Genomic DNA, 24,598 nt, shown 5'->3' with positions numbered 1-24,598 from the left:
TGTTCAGGAGGTAGTTTGTATCTCATTAATATGCAATTATTAACATACACTTAATCACCTTTAACTGTTGTAGGGTTGTATTATTCAGAAATGACTTGAATAATATATGTCTTCAATAAGTAAACAGCACCTCATTAAGATCCAATTACCTCGAGTACTCAATTCCTTTTTGGTCAAATAGATTTCAGCTTCAGGTTGTATCTTGCTGCAATCTTGATCAATAATGTTGGTATTGCCCAATTTGTTTCTGACAGACAGTTCCCCAGACACATTGTATTGTGCTGCTGTAGGTACTGGGATCTATAAAGGGCTGAATTATGCTCAATCTAAACTGCTGCCAACAACCAATCCCAATATTTTTCCTGTGAGTGCTTCACTTTCTTGACCTTGTGGGTCCAATAGTTCTCGTGACACAAATAAGATGGTGGATCAGCCTTGGGACCCCTGGCCCTGCCCCCAACTTCTTCCCCAAAACCCCACCCCTGAGCACCTGACAACCTTATAATAACTTGTTTATGAAGAAAGAAAATGCTTAAATTATTTTAAAATCATATAATTTAGTAATGTACAGTTGACAAGGAAACGCTTGTTACACTTACCTTCCATTTGAGATTGGCCACTGATATGCCAGCTCAAGGCATCGGTGCTCCATCCCTGGGACCGAGCACCAGAGTCCTGGTCAGGCCTGCAAGCATCTGACCAACAGCTGCTGTTTATCCCCACATTGCACTGTATCAGAGTTAGTCTGCCTGCAAGAAAACATCACTAGCAATTCTCTGTAGAACTGCCAGCAAAAGATAGGTACGATCTGAGCCATCGATCTTTTGTTGATCTGATTGTCAGTTTACTGATTTTGGTGGGAGAAGAAAAGGAAAGAAACCTTGAGGAAATCCCAATTCTACCCAAAATTGCAAAAGACTTTAATGGGGTGGAAAAAGGATCAGCTTTAACTATGATGTCCATCAGAGAGAAAATTCTGGGTAACACTCGAGCATGCCGGCTGCCCCCAGCACTTCTTTAGGTTGTTAATGCAAACGACACATCCCACTGTATGCTTCGATGTCATGTGATAAACAAATGAACCTGAATTTGAATCTGACATACAATGTGATTGTTTCTCGCTCTATGCAGGACTTGTTGTTATAAGTGAGGAATCAACTACAATGCTGCATCTATGAATACAAAAGTAGAGCAGATATTGCAAATCTCAAGCAAATACAAAGTGTTCAAAATGCTCAGTTGGTGAGGGAGATATAAGGGTAATATTTCAACTTCATCTTTGAACAGAACTGGTAATAGAGATAAACAGATGTGCGGAAGAAACGGGAAAGGAAGGGAAGAAGGGTAAATGATACAGTGGACAACAAGGGAGGTTAAGTCAAATGGTTTGATAGTGCAAGTTGGAATGTGGTGGAAATTAGGCAAGTAATAAAGAGTTTATGTGAACTATTCATCCTTACTTTCACCACTTAGGCCTCAGTCTTACCCCAGTGGCCTTCCTCAAAATCCAACATTTGAAGATCAGAACAGGTGCCAGTGAAAACTTTGCAATTATTTTTGGAAAAACCAATTTGGAGACTACTCCCACTTGGCCAAAGTGCAGGGTAGTTAGAAAATACATATCTGACTCAATTTACCAGTCACATCATACAAATAACAGAAAGAATGCCTCTGTTTTTCACAGTCATAAATGCAATACAAAAGGTCACTTTAATCACAATCTTCCTACCAAGATGACAAAGTCAGCTGCTTCAGAAAAATACTTTGTTCTCTTATCCGCAACATGCTCCATCTGATCTGATTATAAACGAGAAAGTGTCAATACCAGTGTAAACAATCACCTTGATAACATATTAAGCCATATCTCACTAATTAATCCAATCAATTCCCCATGCAATCATCAAGACTGGCTGAGGTTCTCCAACGTTACACCAGGGAAAATCGTTCCTTGGGTGCCGCACCAGAAAAGAATTGATTCCAGTGCAAACTATCAGTCGATACATTAGGATCAAATTCTAAAGTTATGTCTCTTCAGTGAAATGTTTTTAAATATGAGGATATTGTTCATTAACTTTGTTTGAATTCACTATTAGTAGCAATGATGCCCTGTCCAAGAAGAGAAATAGTCATGTGAAATATAAATTTTCCCCCAAGTTAAAGCTCTGAAAGACACACACAGACAACTGAGATCATAAAAGCTAATTTAGTTATACCCTCAGAGGCGATGTAGATTCAAGAGATTCAGCTGTTGTTCAGGCCAAGCATCAGAATGAGGAGGAAATATGATCTAGGTGACTTTGTCCGTGAAATGATTGTTGGTGCCAATCGGAGTTGTTTGAGTATCTCGAAAACTAATGATCTCCTGGGATTTTCACGTACAACAGTCTCTAAAGTTAACAGAGAATGGTGCAAAAAAATCCAGTGAGCAGCATTTCCATGGTCAAAAATGCCCTGTTAATGAAAGAGGTCAGAAGAGAATGACCAGACTGGTTCAAGACGACACAAAGGCAACAGTAACTCAGCTAACCACGAGTTACAACAGCGGTGTTCAGAGCTGCACCTCTGAACACACAATACATCAAACCTTGAAGAGGGATGACGAACATCAACTCAGTGGCCACTTTGGTAGGTACAGGAGGTACATACTAAAGTGGTGACTGAGTATATCACAAAGTAAACTCCATTTCCCTTTCCCCAGTCAGGAAAACACACCAGCCCTCATTAAGGGGTCAGTGGTGGAAAGAGTGAGCAACTTTAAGTTTCTGGAAAAATCAGACCTGGGCACAACATATTGATGCAATCACAAAGACAACATGGCAGCAGCTCTACTTCATTAGCAGTTTGAGGGAATCTGGTATGTCACCAAAAATGCTCGCAAGTTTCTGCAGATGTACTATGGAGTGCATTCTGACTGGTTGCATCAATGCTTGGTATGGAGACCCCAATGCAAAGGGTTGCAAGGGGGTTGTAGACTCAGTTCTATCATGGGTGCAAGCCTCCCCACTATGGAGGACATCTTCAGTAGGCAGATATCATTATTAAAGACCATCACCATCTGGAACATGCCCTCTTCACATTACTACCATCAGGAAGGAGTTACAAGAGCTTGAAGACCCGCACTTAAAATTTAGGAACAGCCTCTTCCCCTCTGCAATCAGATTTCCGAACACTACCTTGTTAATTATTTAGGCACTTAACCACTCATTGCTCTGCGACAACACTGGTGCCAAGCTGTATCGGTCCTAGTGCCTTTCTCTTAGACAACATCGGTGGCGTGGAGAGGGGAGACTTGCAGCATGGGCAACTGCCGGTCTTCCATACAAACTTGCCCAGGCCTGCGCCCTGGAAACCTTCCAAGGCGCCAATCCATGGTCTCACAAGACTAACAACTACAGTACCTATTTAATTATTTTGTAACTTATGGCAATGTTTATGTCTTGTACTGTACTGTTGTTGCACAGCAACAAATTCCGCAACATATGTATGCCATTGGTAATACACCTGATTATGATTCTGATTCAGCAACTGACATTTCTTATTTATTACAAGGGTACTGTTGTGTGTGTGCCAGCTTTAACCTAATGCACCCTCCGTGGACAGATTTGCTAGCCTGTGAGCTAGAAACCACAGATGTAAGCTCAGCCCAATTGATCTCCACAAGGAGACCGCCAGTCAGGCACACAGGCTTGGTGAAAGAATTTGCAACCAGCTTAGTCAGAAGCCAGTATTGTAACCTTCTACTGACAAACATGGGTGAGCTGTGGAGTTAATCCTGAGGTCAAGGTGAAAGATCCAGCCCAGTGGCAGTACACGCAGTGAAAATTCACAGCTCACAAACAGCTCTGAAAGTAAAAGGCTTTCGTTGGTTCATGAGTTTAAGTCGACCAAGAGTTCAAGTTTCAGGAATGAATGACAATGTGCATAGGGGAGTAAAACTAGCTGTACAATCTCGATTTATCCCTATTTAATGTGACTAAACCAAATCCCCAGTTGTCTCAAATCCATGGAACAGATTAGTGAGCCATTTCACGTTTATGTTAATGTTTATACTTTTGATCCTTTTTACCAAGTTAATCCAAGCTAGAAAACTGGAAGCTTATGTTATTCATTCTAAAAAAAATCCTGATCAGCATTGATATTAAAGCTGTGTGGCATTGAGCCATAATGTGCTGGAAGTGTTCAGCAGATATGACAGCAGCTGCAGAAAGGAAATATTTGATGATCCTTCATCAGAAGTGAATATAGTTAAAAGTCTATGATCTTTTAAATACAGAGGAAAGTGGAAGGAGAAGAAAAGAACAAGATAGAAGGTTGTTGATAGGGTGAAAGGCAGAGGAGATTAAATCACAATATCAGTCAAACAGATTGTGGTATTTGGCTGTTGAATTGTAATTATTTGATGGGGGGATTTGTTGAAATTGGGAAAAGCCTGTTATCCCAGTCAAATATTAAAATGAGCAGCATTGACCACTCACACAATAATGCCTCTCAGTTGTTAGGGCATCAAAATCTGCTGGTAAAGTGTAGGTCTGTTGCTTTGTACTAAGTTCATGTAAAAAACTCTTTAAGGAACAATATGTAATTCTTTCTAGCAGCAAGCTTGGATGGGCAATGTCTGAAGCCCATGTATTTCATTCTCAGAACAGGCATGGCAATTTCCAGATAGCTTCATATCAGAAGCCCAGACATCTGGATGTTGTAAGGAACAGCCCACTTTGAATATATTAAGTAAGGTTCTGTAACATGCATACACATCCTTGAAGTATCAGTAGACAATGTAGCTTGCCTGTACACCCAGAGGTTATTCAGAATAATTAGCAGCGCCTAAAGGGACCTTTGCATTCCTCTCTACATGGAGATATCAAGGTCGTAAGAATGTCTTTGGTCATCAGAATCAGGTTCCTTGTTCTGCAGATATAGAAAACGAGGAGAAGGCAATTTGACCTCCGTGTCTCTTCTACCATTGAACAATCTGATCCTTTATCTCAGCAGCACTCTCATGGATAGTGGTCTCATGTTGGTAATGGGGGGAGTGGGCTGCACAAGCAGGTAGAGGTTTGAGCAACACACATCAAAGTTGCTGGCGAACGCAGCAGGCCAGGCAGCATCTCTAGGAGGAGGTACAGTCGACGTTTCAGGCCGAGACCCTTCGTCAGGACTAACTGAAGGAAGAGCTAGTACTAGAAGGGTCTCAGCCTGAAACGTCGACTGTACCTCCTCCTACAGATGCTGCCTGGCCTGCTGCGTTCACCAGCAACTTTGATGTGTGTTGCTTGAATTTCCAGCGTCTGCAGAATTCCTCTTGTTTGAGGTAGAGGTTTGAGTTGTTTCAGTGGTCAAATTTCCGATGATAGTCAGGAAGAGAAAGTGGCGCTGGTGGGACGAGTTAAAAACACAGTTAAAAATATTCCGACTGCTCCTGCAAGCAAATCTGTCAACCCCTGATTAAAAATTAAACAACCATTAAAATGAAGGAAGTTCACCTCATTATAATGTTTATATGTCCTTGCAGTTTTTTGCTAAATGATTGGCTGCCCACCATTCATGCTGCATCTGTTACAACTGGGCATGGACTGCTTCATTCATAATTCAGATCTTCGGCAAGGTAAACTATGACACAGCCCCAATTCATCTGCAATTGGAAGGTAAGATTTAACGTATAACTTTCTTTTTAATTCAATGTTAGGGCTAAACAATAAAGTTTGCTACTTACGCAACCCTCAGTGTCTCCAGTCTCCACAGGGATCGAGCATGAATAGATACTGCTCCTCCCTCATAATGGACTGTCCTGGAAAAAGCATTGGAGAGATTTATAATTGAGCGGTCTTGGTTTAAATGTGTCATAACATACTGTAACTAATCATATCTAATTAGCGGAGAAGATAATTGACCATCAGCTACCAACATTTAAAGACCTGTTCATTGCCAGAGTGAAGAAAAGAGATGGAAAAATTACTGCTGACTCCACCGACTCACTTCTCCGAAACTTCTTTCCTGCAACTGTCCAGCTTCTCAACAGAACTCACTTAGGTGTAACATTCTAACTGCCCCCACACAACATCCATTAAATGATCTTTCCTGCTCTTTCTGTTTGTTGATAATTATTTAGTCTGTTCAAATATTCACATTTATTTGATTATTGATGTTTGCGCTAATTTTTGATTGCTCATGGCTGTTTGCACTATTGACTTGTAAATTGTTGGCTGTTTTTGTGTTGATTGTTATGGTATTGTCCTGTGTTTTTATTCTTGGCACTGAACCACAATCAATTCTGGTATGTTTCATATATTGGCAATAAAGTGATTCTGATTCTGATCAATTACTTACAAATAGGTTCATGCAATAATTCAAAACAATGACCTAGATATTATATCACACCTTACTGCTATTTTTTTCAGGATAGCAAGGTCTAGTATGGATCAGCAGGTTACAAAATATTCGCTGTTAACTGCATTGCTGCATCGATTAACTGCCACCATGTATTTCTGTTTGCTATTCACTCTGTTCTCTAATGGCATCCTCTCATGTGCAACATTCCTGAAATTGAATCACATCATTCCTGGAATGGTCATTGCTACAATCACCACATTTTCTTAACTCTCAATTCAAGTTAAAAGACTCAAGTCACCTTTGTTTCCAGACCCAACCCCACACAGAAACAACTCTTCATCCCCTAACTCATCCCAATACCAGCCCCCAGTCACAAACCTCCCACAGCCCATCCACAAGATCTGACCCACACCATGTCGAAAGCCTTCCCCCATCCCATCCCAAACTCCTACTTTCTCAAATCAGAAGATTCCAAGGCCACCCGGCCTATAATCAGCACCCACTCTAAACCCCCATTCTCTTAGCTTGATGCCAATGTTGTTGGACTTCACGAGCTCAAGGGAAACAATCATTCCCCATGAGTCATTGTTGGCTCTGAGGCCTTCAGTGCTACTCAATATTACAATGACAGATCCACAACCTAAATAGATTTAGGCCCATTGTGTCCCCCTGCATTTACACTATTATTACAGCATTTTCCCAGGTCGAGCCCAACGTACCTCACTATTATTTTGATAACATTAAGTCAGACATATGAGTTGGTTTTCAATTAAAAAGGAAAAAAAAAATGAAAATTCATTCAAATTTCAAATTAATATTTACCATGCTGGTATATTCCTTGTAAATGTATATCAATAACGGGTTTATTCAAAGTTAGCAATTGAAAAGTATAAAAAAACTTTTCTCCATTATAGAAATTCTCATCAGTGATTTTCTAAGAGCATTTGACTTCCTTACTTGTTCGATGCATCCAACACTGAGCATGATTTGAAAATCTCCCTCTGCTTTTGTACCTTACAGCTTATCAGTATTAATATTAGCCGGTTGATGCACTATCAATTACTCCAAAAGACTGGAAGTAGAGTAAATACTGAAAGGCTTTTATTAACAGTAAAATGGACTTACGTCCATGCTGAATATCTGCCCTGGACTGAGGGAGGAGCAGTGACACAATCGCCTTTATTCAGGGGTCTGTGGGAGGAGCCACAGGAGCAGTCAGCAGAGGGGTGTGTCCAGGCATGTCCAGACAGGTAACCCAATTACAACCTATAAATACATGGTTTACCACACCAGTACACTTTTAATATGGGCACTCTATAATCCCTTGTCCAATATTTTAGCTGAAGTATCCACCAATTAAGTCAACCAGCTTGTTCCATAAATACCAGACAATGTAATGTCATATCAAACATATTAATTATTTGCTCACATACAGTACCCTACAAACATAATTTATTTATCAAGGTGTACTGACACCTTTGTGAAGTCTATTTTGGTTGTGCTGTTTCTCACCAGCTTGTAATACATTGAGTAAATGAACAGCATGGCTGCCTAGAGACCAGAAGATTTCTCACCTCTGTGTGTAGTATATGTATCGTACAAGTCCCTTATTGGTAGATGAACTGTCCCTGTTCATGAGTACGGTGACACCATGAAGAGAAAGTAAAGCACTTTCTCACATCTCCAACCACTAACTCCACTACTACATTATTATTTCCCATCAGTCACCTTGTGTACAGCTGAGCATCACTTTGTGGACATATAATCAATATACATATAAACTATCTTATGTATTTATATTTATTGTCTTTTTTTAGTGTTATTGTTCTTCATCTTCTGTAATTTTTTTGTGCTGCATCAGATCCAGAGTATTGATTATTTAATTCTTCTTACACTTGTGTACAGGATGTTGTGTCTGTGCAGAACTACATATCGATTAAATAAAGGCACATTCATGGAAGATGGCTTTAACTGATGTATTCACATTGCAGCAAGGGAGAGAGCAATGTGCATGCATAGACAACAGCGCATATAGATCAATACGTAGTGCGGGGGGGGAGTGGGATCATTGCTCTGAAGGAAATAGATCCATTACACTTCCTCTCCCTTTAGACTAATGCAAGATAAAACTGTAGATGTACAAAACATTTGATTTCCCTTTCATACACTCCTATTCCAAATAACTATGCATTCACAATAACAGTCCATAAGTAACTTCGCAGCTTTAGATTCAGTCTTTTGGGTGGTGCCCCATTACTTTCAGGGTAGCGCCTTTGGACCTGTGGAGTGGCACCAGGTTTGGCAGGGGTCTCGTCAACAATAATGTCCTTGTTGCACCTCTGGACCTGTGGAGTGGCCTCAGATTTGGTCAGAGTCTTGGCTAAGAGAACATTTTCAGTTTTCACTGTCACGTTGCTGTCAGTGTCATCATCACTGAGAGGTGAGTCCGGTGACAGTAATGTGTCCATCTTGTTGGATGCAGTCGACGCAGCTGTGTTTTTCGGTTGAACATCCAGTATTTGGTCCACATGATGTCTCCATGTCTGATCTCAAACACTCACTGTGTAAATTAGTGGTCCAGTTCTTGTAGCTATCCTACCGGGTGCCCACTTGTCTTGTCGGTAATCACACACTAGGACTTCCTGTCCAATCTCGAAGCTCCTTGTGGATTCAATGGCAACTGGCAGAACTGTTAATTCTGCACTTCCCTCCATAGATCTGGTTTCAGAAGGTCTACGTTGGATCTCAGATTCCTGCTCATAAACAGCATCGCAGGTGTTTGATTTGTCGCCGCATGAACAGAGATTCGATATGCAAAAAGGAAGTTGTCCACCTTGTGCTGAAGAGAAATGTCCTCCTTGTCCATCAGTTTAATGGACTTCTTGAAGGGTTGCACAAACCTTTCATCTAGCCCATTCGTTGCTGGGTGGCGAGGTGCTGAATTGAAATGACTGATGCCATTTCATGAACAGTTGGAATTCTTCTGACATGTGTTGTGGCCCGTGTCACTCACAATTTGTTTAGGTAAGCCAGTTCTGGCAAAGATAATCCTCAGGGTGGAGACAGTCTTTGCTGAGGTGGTTGATTTCATCAGTATAACCTCCAGCCATTTTGAATGAGCATCCACAGTAATCAGAAATATGGTGTCCATGAATGGCCCAGCAAAGTCAATATGTACTCTTTGCCATGGTGAAGACGGCCACTCCCATGGGCATAATGGTGCTCATGGGGGTGCATGTTGAACTTTTTGGCATCCCAAACAGCTTTTGGCCAAGTCTTCAATCTGTCTATCTATTCCCGGCCACCACACGTAGCTCCAGGCAAGACTCCTCATCATGACTGTACACAGGTGTCCTTCATACAGATACTCTAACACTCTGGTGCACATTTTAGAGGGAACCACGACATGAGGTCCACACATCAGCATTCTCTGACATACTGACAATTGGTCTTGTCAAGCTGAGAAGTCTGGAAACATAAGGTTACCATGGACTGGCTATCCTTGCATGGTGATTTCATAGACTTTTGACAATATGAGGTTATTCTATGATTCCCTTTGTATTTCAGAATTTGTTGCCGGCAACTGGTCCGCCAACGTAGTGTGGAACACTTCCACTGGGTCACAGGATGAAGACTTTTCTTCTTCAGTTGCTACAGTGACAAGTCATCACCGTTGCTGTGTTGTTTGGTAGCACTGAACTCGATGTCGTAACAGAGGCCTCCAAGGAATAGTACCCAGTGTTGTAACTGGGTAACAGTCGTCACTGGAATTCCTTTCCTGGGATTGAAAATGGACACCAGGGACTGGTAATCTGTCACTACTGTGAACTATTTACCAGAGTTAGTGGTGGAACTTCTTTATTCCCCAGACTAGACTAAGGGCCTCTCGGTCAACCTGTGCATAGCTACATTCTGCGCTCATCAGTGATCTTGAAGCAAACGCAGTCAGACGTTCAGATCCATCTTTCTTAATATGTGACAAAACATCTCCAATACCATAAGTGGACACATTACATGCCAGTTTGATGGACAGGGATGGGTCATAATGGGTGAGCAGTTAATTGGATGTTATTAGTCTCTTTGTTTCCTTGAATGCTTTTTCACATCTTTCTGATCATTCCCACTTTGCTTCAGTCTGTAACAGTGCATTCAATATAGGCAGCACTGTAGCAATGTTGAGGAGAAACCAGTGTTAGTAGTTTTCAAGGCCCAAGTATGACCTGAGTTGTGACACATGTTCCGGTTTAGCTGCCTGTAGCACTCCTTCATTCTTTTCTTGTGACTTAAATAAGCCCTGCTAGTCAATGACATGACCACAACATGAGATTTCATTCTTGAAAACCTCACATTTCTCTCCCTTTGCACGCAGACCACATCCATTCAGCCTGGTATGCACTTCACCAAGGTTCTGGAGGTGCTCTTCATCATTTTTGTCAGTCACAATGATGTCATGATGAGTTCCTGGGATAACTTTAAGCATTTGGTCCATTGACCTTTGCCAATTTTCTGTAGCTGTTGTGATGCCAAAGATGACAGGAACAGTCCCTTGTGAGTGTTGATTGTGAGCAACTTCCTGCTTGACTACTCAATCTCCATTTGCAGATAGGCTTGTGACAAGTCAATCTTTAAAAACCTCACCTTACCTGCCAAAGATGCAAAAATGTTTTCTATTCATGGCAGGGGATACTGCATGGTATGCAGCACCAGGTTGATGCTCACCTTGTAATCCTCACATAAGCAAACGGCTCTGGCCTTCCCTTTCTTGATCACCAGGGCAATGGGCATGGCCCAATCACTCCACTCAACCTTGCAGAGAATTCCAGAGACATCCAAGCTCTGCAGTTCAGCATCCACTTTAGAACGTCATGTGTCAGGCACTGGACAGGCTTTATGGAATCTTGGTGTTGCTGCTTCATCCAGTTCAATTATGGCCTTTGAGTTTACCAACACTCTTCTCAAACACCTTCTCATTAGCATTAAGCAGTTGTGCCAGGTCTGCTGTTGCCTGTTGATGCCACACTAAGAGCTTTGATTGAGTACCAGTCTAGTTGGATTTTTCTGAACTATTCATGTCTGAAAAGTGCTGGCCCTCCACTTTTCAATGCATAAAGCTCTAACTGTTGTGTTTGGCCTCCATAGGATACATTTCCTTTCAGTTTGCCTTTGGGAGACACTTTTTCACCTGTGTACATCTTTAACATCACTGTGGTGTTCTCCAATGGTATCTTAGAAAACAGTCTGTTGTAGTCAACCTCTGTAATTATGGACAACGTTGATCCTGTATCCAGCTCCATTTTCAGTTTTACACTGGACACATCTATTGTGAACCAGATGATTTCGTGATCTGCTTCAGTTATACTATGGAGTTCTAGGCAAAACAGTTCACCTTTGTCAGACTATGTTGGCCAATTCTTTTTTACATTCGGTAACTTTATGCATTTGTTTCGTTTTGTATTTGAGACTTTTCACTCAGTTGTGCTTTTTGTCTGCCTTGCACATTCTCTCTTTGTGACCTCGTCTGTGACACTTTCTGCAGACTTTTTCTTTGAACTAACAGTCATTTATTTGCATCCTGGGAGATTTGCCACATTGATAACATCTTTGGCTTTTTGCACCATTCATGGACATTTTGTGCATTTCACATTCTAACCTCCTTTTCTGTAGTTCTACTGCATCCTTTGCTGCAGTCTCTAACAATAATGCAACAGTCAATGCCTGTTTTGAGGTTTGGTGTCTTTCGGATAATAGCCTCTTTTGAGTGCATTGACTATACATGCTACATACAAGCCTGCCCCTTAATGTATCAGAAAGTCCATCTCTAAAGCTGCAGTACAGGTTTCCCCCGCCATCCGAAGGTAGAGCGTTCCTATGAAACGGTTCGTAAGCCCAAATGTCGTAAAGCGAAGAAGCAATTACCATTTATTTATATGGGAAAATTTTGTGAGCGTTTGCAGACCCAAAAATAACCTACCAAATCATGCCAAATAACACATAAAACCTAAAACAACAGTAACATATAGTAAAAGCAGGAATGATATGATAAATACACAGCCTATACAAAGTAGAAATACTTTTCCACAATCATTACTGAACTGTTCTCCGTAGCAAAAATCTCACGCAAGTGCTGTTGGCAAGAACACTCTCTCCAGTAACCTTTAAGTATGAAGCTGCCAAATCATACCAAATAACACCTAAAAATACACAGCCTATATAAAGTAGAAATAATGTATGTACAGTGTAGTATCACTTACCGGAATCGAGACAGTGCCGAGCAGACTGATGATGGTGTGTTAGACTGAGTCATCGCAGGCTGGGTGGTGCAGTGGCCCCCACCCTCTGGGCCACCAACCGATACCGATCTGCGAAGCATGCAGGGGTCCAGCGGTAGCCGGGAGGTACTCAGCACATATTTAAGAAAAAAGCTGAAACAAACATGCTAATTAATTAGGTGCCGCCCGTAATTGTCGGCCCAAATCAGTACCGATTGCCGATTCCGTTGTCTCTGATCTGGGCCGACAATTACGTGTCAGCAGCACCTAATTTCGTGAGTCCTGATGAAGGGTCTCGGCCTGAAACGTCGACTGTACCTCTTCCTAGAGATGCTGCCTGGCCTGCTGCGTTCACTAGCAACTTTGATGTGTGTTGTTGGGAAGGTTTGTGCAGTTCTGCAATGCACCCAGAAATACCTTTATCATTTGACTGGTTCATTTTGTAAAATCTAAATTTCACGACTATTACCAGTGGTTTAGGGCTCAAGTGATTTTGCAAAATGGTAACAATTCATCAAACGTCTTGCTTACTGGCTTTGCAGGGGGCAGGGGTTACTAGGTTGTATAAGAGACTGTACGTTCTTGCACCCACTAAGCTAAAAAGCATAGGGACTTTCTTTTGCTCATCCATGTTGTTTGCGTGAAAATATAGTTCCACCCTCTCAATAGACTACTCCCAGCCTTCATTAGCAATATCAAATTTGTCAACTTTCCTGACTAAGGCCATCGTTATTTTCACTTCAAATTCAGTGCATCTTTCACTGTGTACCATGCTGTACTCACCCTTTTGTTAGTGTCCGTGACGGCCTTCTCACAGAATTGAATGCTTTATTAAACAAAGAAATTACTAAAATAAAGAGGAAGAAAGCAAGAGAGTGGGATTTATTTTCTGTGTCCACAAGTCAGGTAACTGGTACGAGCTATTCAAATATATCTCGGTTTTTGCTTGTTTCAGGCAGCTCTTTGCAGTAGAAAAAAGTTTCCTTGGATTTCACTATCATTTACACATCTTAAAAATACTACAACATGACATTTATTGGTGACATCTGTTGACGCATCAACCTAGACAGAGAAGCTGTTGTTTTTCAGTTTATCACTCAAAACCTGTTCAGCATCATGTGACATGTCACCAATACGTCGACCTATCGTACTGTTTGAGAGTGAAACCTTTTCAATTTCTCATACTGCATCTTGTCCTAGCATTTTACCCACTATAATTTTACATGCTGGCATTATTAGGTTCTCACCAACTGTGTGACTTTTCCTTTTCTGGGTAATGAATACTAAATAGCTTGCTTCCTGAATCCTTTTACTGACTATGACCTTATTAACAAAAGCTTTACTCTGTTTTGAGATCTCAATAGCCATTTACAATAATCAGCACTTTTACATGTCATATGGCTGTGATTCATAGTTAAGTGTCTTTTCAATTTTGCAGGAGCCATTGCTGTATTTGTAAGTTGTTTTTCACAGACTAGACAGAATGGAATTGGACAACTTGGATCACCAGTCCATAGAAAACCCATCAATAAGTAGCTTTCACTGTAAAGATGGACTTTTCTGCATCCGTTATTGCACTAGTGCAGTGAAATGACTCAGAAGATTGTAATTCTTCATCATTAACCTTACCAGGATTGTCATGAACCTTATTAGAATTGTCTGTAGGCCTAGGCCTAGAATTCTCCTCTTCCCTCTCACATCTCCTCTTCAAAAATCACCACATTGGACCATCAGACATGTCTGTAAAACACAGGGGTTAATAAAATACCCCTGTCTATTTTACACAGGGAGAGGCTGACATCACAGCCCAAGTTGGGTGATTCCATTCAAAGCCCAGAAAACACACTTCACGCTCCTCATCAGCCAACTGTCCTGCCCCCTGGACTCAACCAATAAACATGGTCAAAATGGGCTGAGAGATTGCTAACAAAATTGCTAACAGGGCTGCTCAGTCACTGCTCATCACTGTGAGCGCGAGCATCGTGCATCGCATGAAGTTCAAAAAACTTTGTTTTTTTTTAATCACAATCTCTTGTGGAACCCCAGTTGAGAACCCCTGGTGTTGAGTGTTTGGAATCAGTTATTTCCATGTGTAACCTGAGCCAGAGAATTACTACACCAGTGTTACCAGAGCAAAAGGCATACATTGCCACTTCCCTGAAAAATGTGGTACGTTGTTTTAAACAACTTAATCTTTCATATTCTGTGATCCTGATGACTATACTCATCTCCTGGGATTTTCACAAACAAGAGTCTCTTGAGTTTCCAGAGAATGGTGTGAAAAACAAGCATCCAGTGAGTGTCAGTTCTGTGGACAAAAATGCCTTGAGAGAGGTCAGAGGAGAATGGCCAGACTGGTTCAAGGTGACAGTAAATCAAATAACCACATGCAGAATAACCACATATAGTGCCCTTCTGGCCCTTTGAGCTGCACCACCGATCAGTACCCCCATGTATTCCCAGCCTAATCACAGGACAATTTACAATGAGCAATTCACCTACCAAATAGTACGTCTTTGGACTCTGAAAGGAAACTGGAGCACCCAGAGGAATCCCACACGATCACAGGGAGAACGTTCGAACTCCTTACAGGCAGCAGTGGGAAATGAACCCAGACTGCTGGTACTGTAAAGCATTGTGCCAACCACTACACTACCATGTCACCCCAATACATTACAACTGTAGCGTACGGAAGAGTACAACATGTAGAATCTTGAAGTGGATGGGATGCAGAAGCAGAAGACTACAAACATATACTCAGTGGCTACTTTATTAGGTACAGGAGGTTCCTAATAAAGTGGGCATTGCATGTATTTTTTTTTTAATTCTCTAAAAGAAATACTTTGCAATATTCCTTCTCAATTTGGGCCATAGGATGCTATATGTTTCAGGTACAAAATTCTATTATACACAATACATAGCAATATTTAAAAAAATGCAAACCATTATGTGCAGAAGACCTAGATGTCATTAACGTGAATCCAACTGAATTATGATCATTATCACAGACCAAAAGAAGCAAATTCTATTCCACTTCATTTCTGATCACCATCACAAAAAGAGATTAATAGGTTGACTGAGAAAAAGATTCAAGTAGGTTCATAAAGCATGTTTTGAGAAATGCAACAAATCTGCTGATTACTAAAAGGCTCTGGCCAAGTGTATTCAAGAGGCATTGAGAATCTCAAATGAGACCATAAGACATAAGAGCAGAATTAGGGAATTCAGCCCGTTGAGTCTGCTCCAACATGGCTTATTTATTATCCCTCTCAACTCTATTCTCTTGCCTTCCCTTCTTAATCTTTTAAACCCTGACTAATCAAAAACCAATCATCTCCACTTCAAATAATCACAATGACTTGGCCTCCATGGCTGTCTGTGGCAATGAATACAACAGATTCACCAACCCACGGCTAAAGAAATTCCTCCTCATCTCTGTTTTAAATGGATGTCCCTCTAACCTGATGTTGTAACCTCTAATCCTAGACTCCCCCACTACAGGAAAAATCCTCTCTACATCCACTTTATCTACGTCTTTCAACAGACAATGGATTTCAATGAGATCTGCCTCATTCTTATAAACTCCAGTGAGTACAGGCCCGGGGCCATCAAACGCACCTTACACATTAACCCTTTCATTCCCAGAATAATTCTCGTGAACCTCCATTGGATCGCTCCATTGCCAGCACATCCTTTTTAGATAAGGGGCCTAAAACTCCTCACAATACTTCAAATGCCATCTGACCAATGCCTTACAAATCCTCAGCACTACATCCTTACTTTTATATTCTAGTCCTCCCAAAATGAATGTTAACATTACATTTGTCTTCCTCACCACCGACTCAACCTGCAAGTTAACCTTCAGAGAATCTTGCACAAGGACTTCCAAGTCCCTTTGCACCTCAGATTTTTAAAATTTTTCCCTGTTTACAAAATAGTTTATGGCTTTGTTCCTTTTATCAAAGTGTATGACCATACACTTCTCTACATTATATTTCATCTGCCACTTCTTTGCCCATTCTACTATCAGAAGCATTTAGAAGCTAGAATCTAAATATACTCACTTGTCTAATAGCACTTACAGGAACCTTCTTCCCGAGATATGCAAGAGTTAGTTGAGCTTTTGACTGCCTCATCATCTTTCCTAGAACCCACAAAACTGGTGTGAAAACAAGCCTTCCTCAACCCAGAGCAGCTAATTCAAAATTAATGAATAAAAATTTTTTTTAAATAATATATTTATTTAACAATACTTTAAACTGCTGTTAATTAGTTAAAAACATAAAAAGAAAGGACAAAAGCATAAATAAATCTATATTCAGCTTTTTAAAGTGGTTAACTCCACTCAGGTGAACTCTAGATGCACCAGGCATGACCTTCATAAGCGTTTCTGGTCAAAGACCTTTATAACAGAGTACCTTTGATATGCAACAGTAACCCTGTTTATTGTTCCATAGATACTGCCTGAGAATTCTACCATTTCTTTTATTATCAGTAAATGTACAGCTGAGGAGTCAAATATGAATTTTATCTGGACACCCTGTTCACCAACTTACCTCTGGGCCTGACACCCATGTTCCCAACATCCAAGTTCAAAGTACAAAGTAAATTTATTATCAAAGTACATATATGTCACCATATACAACCCTGAGATGTGTTTCGTTGTGGGTCAATGACCGCACCCAACAGGATGGACAGACAACATATGTGCAAAAGGCAACAAACTGTCCAAATACAAATAGAAAGAAAAATAAGTAATAATATTAATAATAAATAAATAAGCAGTAAATATCAAGAACATGAGATGAAGAATCCTTGAGAATGAGTCCAAAGTTTACGGGAACAGTTCAGAGTTGGGGTGAGTGACGTTGAATGAAGTTATCCCCTCTGGTTCAGGAGCCTGAGGGTTGAAGGTAATAACTGTCCCTGAACCTGGTGGTGTGGGTCCTGAGGCTCCTGTACCTCCTTCCTGATGGCAGCAGTGAGGACAGAGCATGGTCTATATGGTGAGAGTCCTTGATGATGGATGCTGCTTTCCTGTGACAGCACTCCATGTAGATGTGCTCAGTGGCGTGGAGGGCTTCACCCATGATGGGCCGGGCTGTATCAACTATTTTTTGTAGGATTTTCCATTCAAAGCCATTGGTGTTTCCATATCAGGTCGTGATGCAGCTAGTCAATATACTCTCCACAGCATATCTATAGAAGATTGTCAAGGTTGTAGGTGCCATGCCAAATCTTCGCAAACTTCGAAGGAAGTAGAGACACTGCCATGTTTTCTTCATAATGGCACTTACGTGCTGAACCCAGGACAGATCCACTGAAATGCTAACACCAAGGAATTTACAGTTACTGACCCTCTCCACCTCTGATCCCCTGATGAGGACTGGCTCATGGACCTCCAGTTTCTTCCTCCTGAAGTCAGTAATCAGCTCGTTGGTCTTGCTGACATTGAGTGAGAGGTCGTTGCAGTAGCACTGCTCAGACAGATTTCCGATCTCCCTCCTATATGCTGATTCATTACCACCTTTGATTCAGCCAATGGTAATGGTGTCATCAGCAAACATAAATATGGCTTTGGAGCTGTGCGTACCCACAAAGTCATAATATGTACATTGCATTGCAGCCATTAAGGTGCACATTGACAATCCAAACGTTTTTATGGAACCACCAACGAAAAGTCGAGACCAAAGGCAGTTATAGGCCATTCAGTACCGTGTGCCTGTTCTATCTTTCAATGAGATGATAACTGACCTTTTACCTAGCCACATTTTCTGGTTTTAGCCAATATTCTATAAAAATCTGTTGTTCTCTCCACACAGAGATCTTGGATAAAGGATTGCAAATAGATTTAATAAGCTCTCAAATCTGTCCTTTTATTTTAAAACAGTGATCCATGGTTCAATATAGTCCAATCATAAGAGCCCTGCTCAGCTCCATAATAATTATGATTCACACACACAAAAATTGCTGGAGAGCCAGGCAGGCAGCATCTACAGAGGAGAATAAGGAGTCAATGTTTCGGGCTGGGACCCTTCACCATGATGAGGGATCTCAGCCTGAAACATCATAGACCTGCTGAGTTCCTCCAGCATTCTGTGTGTGTGTTACTCTGGATTTCCAGCACCTGCAGAATCTCTTGTGTCCATAATAAATAGGAAGGATTTCAAAACTTCAGTGGTGGTGGGGGGGAAGGGGAGAAGGGACAGAGATTTATAGTAGTTATAGAAGAAGGAAAGCGGAGATGAGGAAGATATTTTCCCATCTGGGAATAATCACTACTGGAGCGCATTGTTTCAATGTGTGATTCTGGCAGAAGCTTTCACCACACTCCATAGTATATGGAAGAATAATAACTTGCAAGGAAATGTACCTCATACTGAAAAGTGGAAATGGGCTGCACAGCTTTTTCTCAACTGGCACAATCAGAAAGACTAATGACATCCTTTTGTGCCATTAGCTTTCTTTGACACACAAGGGAAAAAGGTCCCAGTAGCTGGATTGTATTTTATGACATTAGATGGAGCAATGCAGGAGAAAGTTGGTGTGGAACAAAATGCTGGCACACAGCATTTGGCTAACTGGCCTGTTTCCTATGTAATTTCTTTGATAAATAATAATAAACTTTATATAGCACTTTCCATACATCAAGATGCAAGCTCAAAGTGTTTTACACAGACTGTAAAAATAATTAATATAGTCATAAAAATACAAGACTCAATTATAAATCAGAACTAAAGGCAAACATTATATAGAATAAAATGTAATCGAATATACCAACTTAAATAAATGTAATTAACATCAACAGGCATTAAGTTATCCTATAAGTAGGCCAAATTTAAAAAGTAGGATTTTAGAAGTATTCTGAACTGTTTCACTGTACTCGTCTGGCGTACCTTAGTCAGTAGAATAATCCAATTTTTGGTGCATAAGAGCAAAAGGTTTCATCACCTGTTCTTATATGCTAAGTAAACCAGTATTCATGGATCTAAGATAATGATTAGGGATGTAAGGGGAAAAACACTCCAAAGTATATGGAGGAGCTAGATTACTCATAACCTGATATACAATTAAGAGAATTTTAAAATTGATCTTAAAGGTCACAGGCAGCCAGTGTAATAATGCCAAAACTGGTGAAAAGTGCTCAGATTTTCTTTTTCGTAGTTAAGATTCTTGCTGCTGCATTTTGAAGAAGCGACAACCAAGTTATAACTTTCTGAGGCAGTCCTGAAAAGAGTGAATAGAGTAGTCTGATCAGCGAGATAAAAAAGCATGTATCAATGATAAAGATTAATTAAGTCTCTCTACTGGCTGTGGAGACATAGCTCATTGCCCTAAAAGGGCACATGGCATTAGCAGGGGCATATCCAACAGGGATACAGTTATTCCCAGTACTGTGTGGAACAATAATTATGTATGCTCAGGATTTGTAGTGTGTATGTATGCTTACAATTGGCTTCAATGCCAAGTAGTCAGGAAGATTAAACTCCTTTACATATTCCTGCCAGGAAGACCAAAGGATGTGGACATCACTGGCATTTCTGTAACAAATAAAAACAAGACACTAGAAATCCAAGCAGCACATACAAAATGTTGGAGGAACTCAGCATGCCAGGCAGTGTCTATGGAAAAGAGCATAGTCAAGGTTTCAGGCCAAGACATCAACTGTAATCTTTTCCATAGATGCCGCCTGACCTGCTGAGTCCCTGCAGCACTTTGTTTGGTGTGTGTAACTCAATGAAATATTTGTGTTATCATTGTTGCACTGTAGGAAATAGCAGCCAATCTGCACAGAGCAGAGTTCTACATACAGCAGTGTGATAGTCAGCCTACAGAATATGGATTGAGAGATACAGTCCTTGCAAAAGTCCACAGATTTGTCATATGGTTTCAGATGGTATAGCCTCCACAGAACCCTGATCTCAACATCAGATTACCTGGAGAGATAGAAGCCAAAGTCTGCAGAAGAACTGCGGTAAGACCTCCAAAAGGCTTGGCACAACTTACCAGCCAATTTTCTTATAAAATTGCGTGACAGTGCACCCCAGAGAATTGAGGCATTTTTAAAGGCAAAGAGTGGTCACATCAAATATTCATTTGATTTAGTTTTTTTACTATTTTCTGCTCTTTATGTTTTTTTTTGATATTTAGACATTCGTTATTTCATTATTTTTTAAAGCATCTTTGCTTTACAGAATTCTTTTACATTTGCCTAAGACTTTTGCACAGTACTGTGAGTATGGGCCAGGATATCGAGGTTAGATTCCTGGATCTTCTTGTCAACATGGCTATGGTCGCTCTTATCTACACCTCAGTAAGCGGGCTGAACAGCATCCATTACCTTATGTTACTGAAGTTTCAGACTGGAGGTTTTGCTGTTTTGGCATCAGGGAAGCATAAACACTGTCTTGGAACAGCTTTTTTGAGAATGGACATCATACTCCCATTAAGGCAGGAGGTGCCAAGGAGATACATGTAGCACCTGAGATGCCTTGAAAGACCAAGCCCAACTGTTAAATCATTGAACATTTTACTGCTGAGCCAAGCAATGCTTTAAATAAATTATTTTTCCACACAGTGTGGGTAATGATATTAGCTGAAAGCTATCATTTATTACCAACATCAAATTGTTTCTGACAGAGTGGTCTACTGGCCCTATTTGGTAAGGAATTACAAATCATATGCAATAGTTGTCTGCAGTCTCTAAACTAGCTGTTCTCAACTTGGGATCCACGGACCCCCTGATTAATGGATTTGGTCCACGGCAAAAAGAAAGTTTGAAAACCCCTGTACCCAGATTGAGTAAAGAAGACAGATTTCCTTTCCTGGACATTTGCAAACCAGTGTTTTTCTTTAACAACAGTCCAGGAGTTTCAAGGTTACCTTTACCTATACTAGACAAATTTTTTTAAAAATTCAGGTCAATAATCTAGATCTCTGTCTGTTGTTCTTCTAAATTAACTATGCTGCTCCAATGCCCACTAATAAATTCACAGCACATTGAGCAAAGCACAATTCCTTTGGGTGTGAATTTTAGTGAAATTCTATTTAAACTAAGTTCATTAAGCCAAATATTTGTTTTTATCTTCTTCATTTGCTTCGAATCCCCTGAATATAGTTGGGCTGCCTTTTTGGGAGAATGATATCTAGTCTTTTGTTTATTTCATTGGTGAACATGTTTCAGCATATTAAATGTTGGTTTATAATTAACTTCTTTTCTTCAGTCTGTACTATCTAACTTAACTGGAGTCTAATGGACAGGAAAAAGCACCAGGAACAGACTGATTTGATACACAATCATTGTTACTGAAGATATCCATACCCTGTAGAATACTGTATATGTCACATAATTATAGGTTAAACAGGAAAAACAGCAAGCCAGTAAAACAAATCAAGGTGAACTACAATACTGAATTAAAAGTCTAGATTAGCAGTATAATACTTGCTGCAAAGGCTCATGAAAAATCTTTGCAATCTGGGTCAGTCTACAAATAAATGGAGGGTTCGTTTTTGAATTCCTTAAACTAAGGCACACAATGACTTTTCTAGTGTCCATTTAATGCTAGGCTACCATGGTCTTCAAGGCCTCCTCCAACCTTGTCCTTTCCTCATGGCTTCTCAGCCAATGTTTACATTTGTGAAAACACTGAAAGAATGCTCGGTTCCTCAGAACACATAGTCAGCAGCTTTCAAGGATAAATATAAGCTGCAACACAGCTGGTAGCAAACCTACGTTTCATAGTCAGAAGCTGATGAGATGACAGACCTATTCCAGAGATTTAGATGCAAAATCTGGGCTGATATTTTTGGGCATCTCACTGTACAAGAGGAAATTTTTAATTAACCCAGTCCTTTCACTTTTGTTTTCCTCTATTTATATATTCATGTTAAATACCATACACAAAAAGCAATAAGAATAATAGACCTGCATTGTTTCCATCACATCCTTACATTTAAATAGTAGGCTAACAACATCAAATTCTCTTTGGATCCTGTAATGTGGCATTAAAAGTTTGCAAGCGTATGATTAAAATTTATGGTCAACTTCAAACCTTTTCATGGTTACTCCAACATGTAATAGGTTATTTAAAACTTTAAGTAATCAACTTTTCATGGAGCCTGCAATGTGTACTTGATTACTAAAACCTTTAAATAACATGATATGAAGATATAACTCAATCTGTTAATCTGGTAGCCATATTTTCAAGTGGATTTGTTTGTCCAAAAATCCTCCTGACGATATTACATCCATACGGATGGCCATCCTTCTTTACTTCCTGGCCTCCCTTAAATAAACACCATCATCCTGCTCCCCCTTCCAATTATGTAATTTCCCTCCATAATTTATCCATACATGCCTCTTTATTTACTGAAAACCACTGCTCCCACTTCATATCTCCCTTGTCTCCTTTCCTCTCCTAAATCCTAATTCACTTTGTCTCCTAACACATTTCAACCCCTGTAATCATTTCTGTTTTTCTGAAGCACTCCGAAAAAAAATATAAACCATGTCCTGTATGCAGTATCCCTCCCCAAGCTTTTTCCAACTATTCTATGGATTTTAAGATGCTTAATCACATGATGTTTTTTCCAGTGACTCTCCATTTTCAGTCCTTCAACAGGCCTGCCTTCATTGGGTTAACAACAGCCTACGCATCTCCAACAGTGACTTTGCTTCAGGCACCATCAACATATCTCTCCGCGAATTCTCCACAGAAATATTCTTCATCAACTTCCTTTTCTTCTGCAAATGGCTCCTAGATGGCCTCTTCCGAAGACATGGATCGGGTTGCTCCCGGAAAATAATAGCAGCCCCTTCTCTCGATTTTACCAGTCCCTCGGTGTTCAATCCTGAATGTCCTCTGATTTTCTCCTGTTAAACAGATTCTCATGATTATTAGCATAACTCAGCCGCCTTGCTAATGATTCCATTCCCTCCTTTGCTCGTTGGCCCAGATTATTTGTAAACTCAGAATCCAATTTCATATCAAACTGAGCTTCCACATCCACATCTTTCCCAGTGTAAAAGTTCAGTCTGTGGTCAGGAACACATGGGAGTCAGCAACATGTGTAGATCTGCATCCAGAGTTGGCGTTCGGAGTGATTGTAAAACAGGATAAATCATACATAAAAATTGTCCTATCTATGGAGAGATGCATCACTGCACGTCTTAGTGTTATTATCAGCAGCCTAGGTGGTGCGGTATACCCATTTTTTTTTATCCCTGGTAAGTCTGTTCCTCTATCCCTCATGAATAACTAAGACTTAGTGTACTGTAGTTCTCTAGTAGCCCCCCATCACTGATTAAATTCAACTCATCCAAGATTTGGCTGACAGTATCTGTTCCAGCATTCAGTCCCACTCTCCCAGCGAAACCTGTTCCCTGCACCTTCGAGTTTAATATTCTTATTCTCACTTTTGTATTCCAATTTGCCCAGCTTAGCAACAAGCAAACAGCTGGAGGAACTCTGTGGTCAAACAGCATCTGTGGTGGAAAAAAAATTGTCAATTCATCAGAATGGCTTTGACCCAAAGTATCCAAGTCATGGGATTTTAAATACTTCACCATTAACTCAACAACTTGCATTCATACAGTACATCTAATATCATCATCATGCTCTAAGACTTACATCAATCTGTCCCACAAAGAAACATTTCATTTTTTATATTGTTTGATGTGCACTTGACAGGCCTTTGCAAGAGATTCAAGACATTACATCATTCCTACTCTGTTCAATGTTGTGCTCTTTCAGTTTCCACACAATCTCAGCAGACTGTTAGCTTGTGTCCCGTAATCACCTGCGCTGTTCTTCTCCGTGCTCTCCTGATGGAACCGTAAGACATTCATCCATGTGTCCATGTGGTAACCTCAGCACATCCCCTCCCTTTAAATATCCTAATGGAAAATGATTTAAACCAAGACTTAAAATGAGGAATCACAGATAACATAGTGTTTGTTCACAGAAAGAGAAGTAGACAGGCAGACATATGAATTATCA

At 40.4% G+C, this 24,598-nt stretch overlaps 1 protein-coding gene across 1 annotated transcript in view; it reads right to left on the bottom strand.

Annotated features, from left to right (window-relative positions):
- The window catches only part of ryr2a (ryanodine receptor 2a (cardiac)), a 785,545-nt gene that overhangs the window by 461,227 nt on the left and 299,720 nt on the right, over positions 1–24,598 (bottom strand). Inside the window, exons 9-10 of the mRNA XM_072264911.1 lie at positions 24,399–24,495; positions 5,714–5,788 (exon numbers count right to left, since the gene is read on the bottom strand). Of these exons, the coding sequence (XP_072121012.1) occupies positions 5,714–5,788; positions 24,399–24,495 (172 nt within the window). The remainder of the gene's footprint in view (positions 1–5,713; positions 5,789–24,398; positions 24,496–24,598) is intronic.

This window comes from Mobula birostris, chromosome 8, assembly GCF_030028105.1.
Source record: "Mobula birostris isolate sMobBir1 chromosome 8, sMobBir1.hap1, whole genome shotgun sequence".
Taxonomy (NCBI): Eukaryota; Metazoa; Chordata; class Chondrichthyes; order Myliobatiformes; family Myliobatidae; genus Mobula; species Mobula birostris.
The sequence above is the reverse complement of the archived record's forward strand: the minus strand, read 5'-3'. Positions and strand labels throughout refer to the sequence as shown.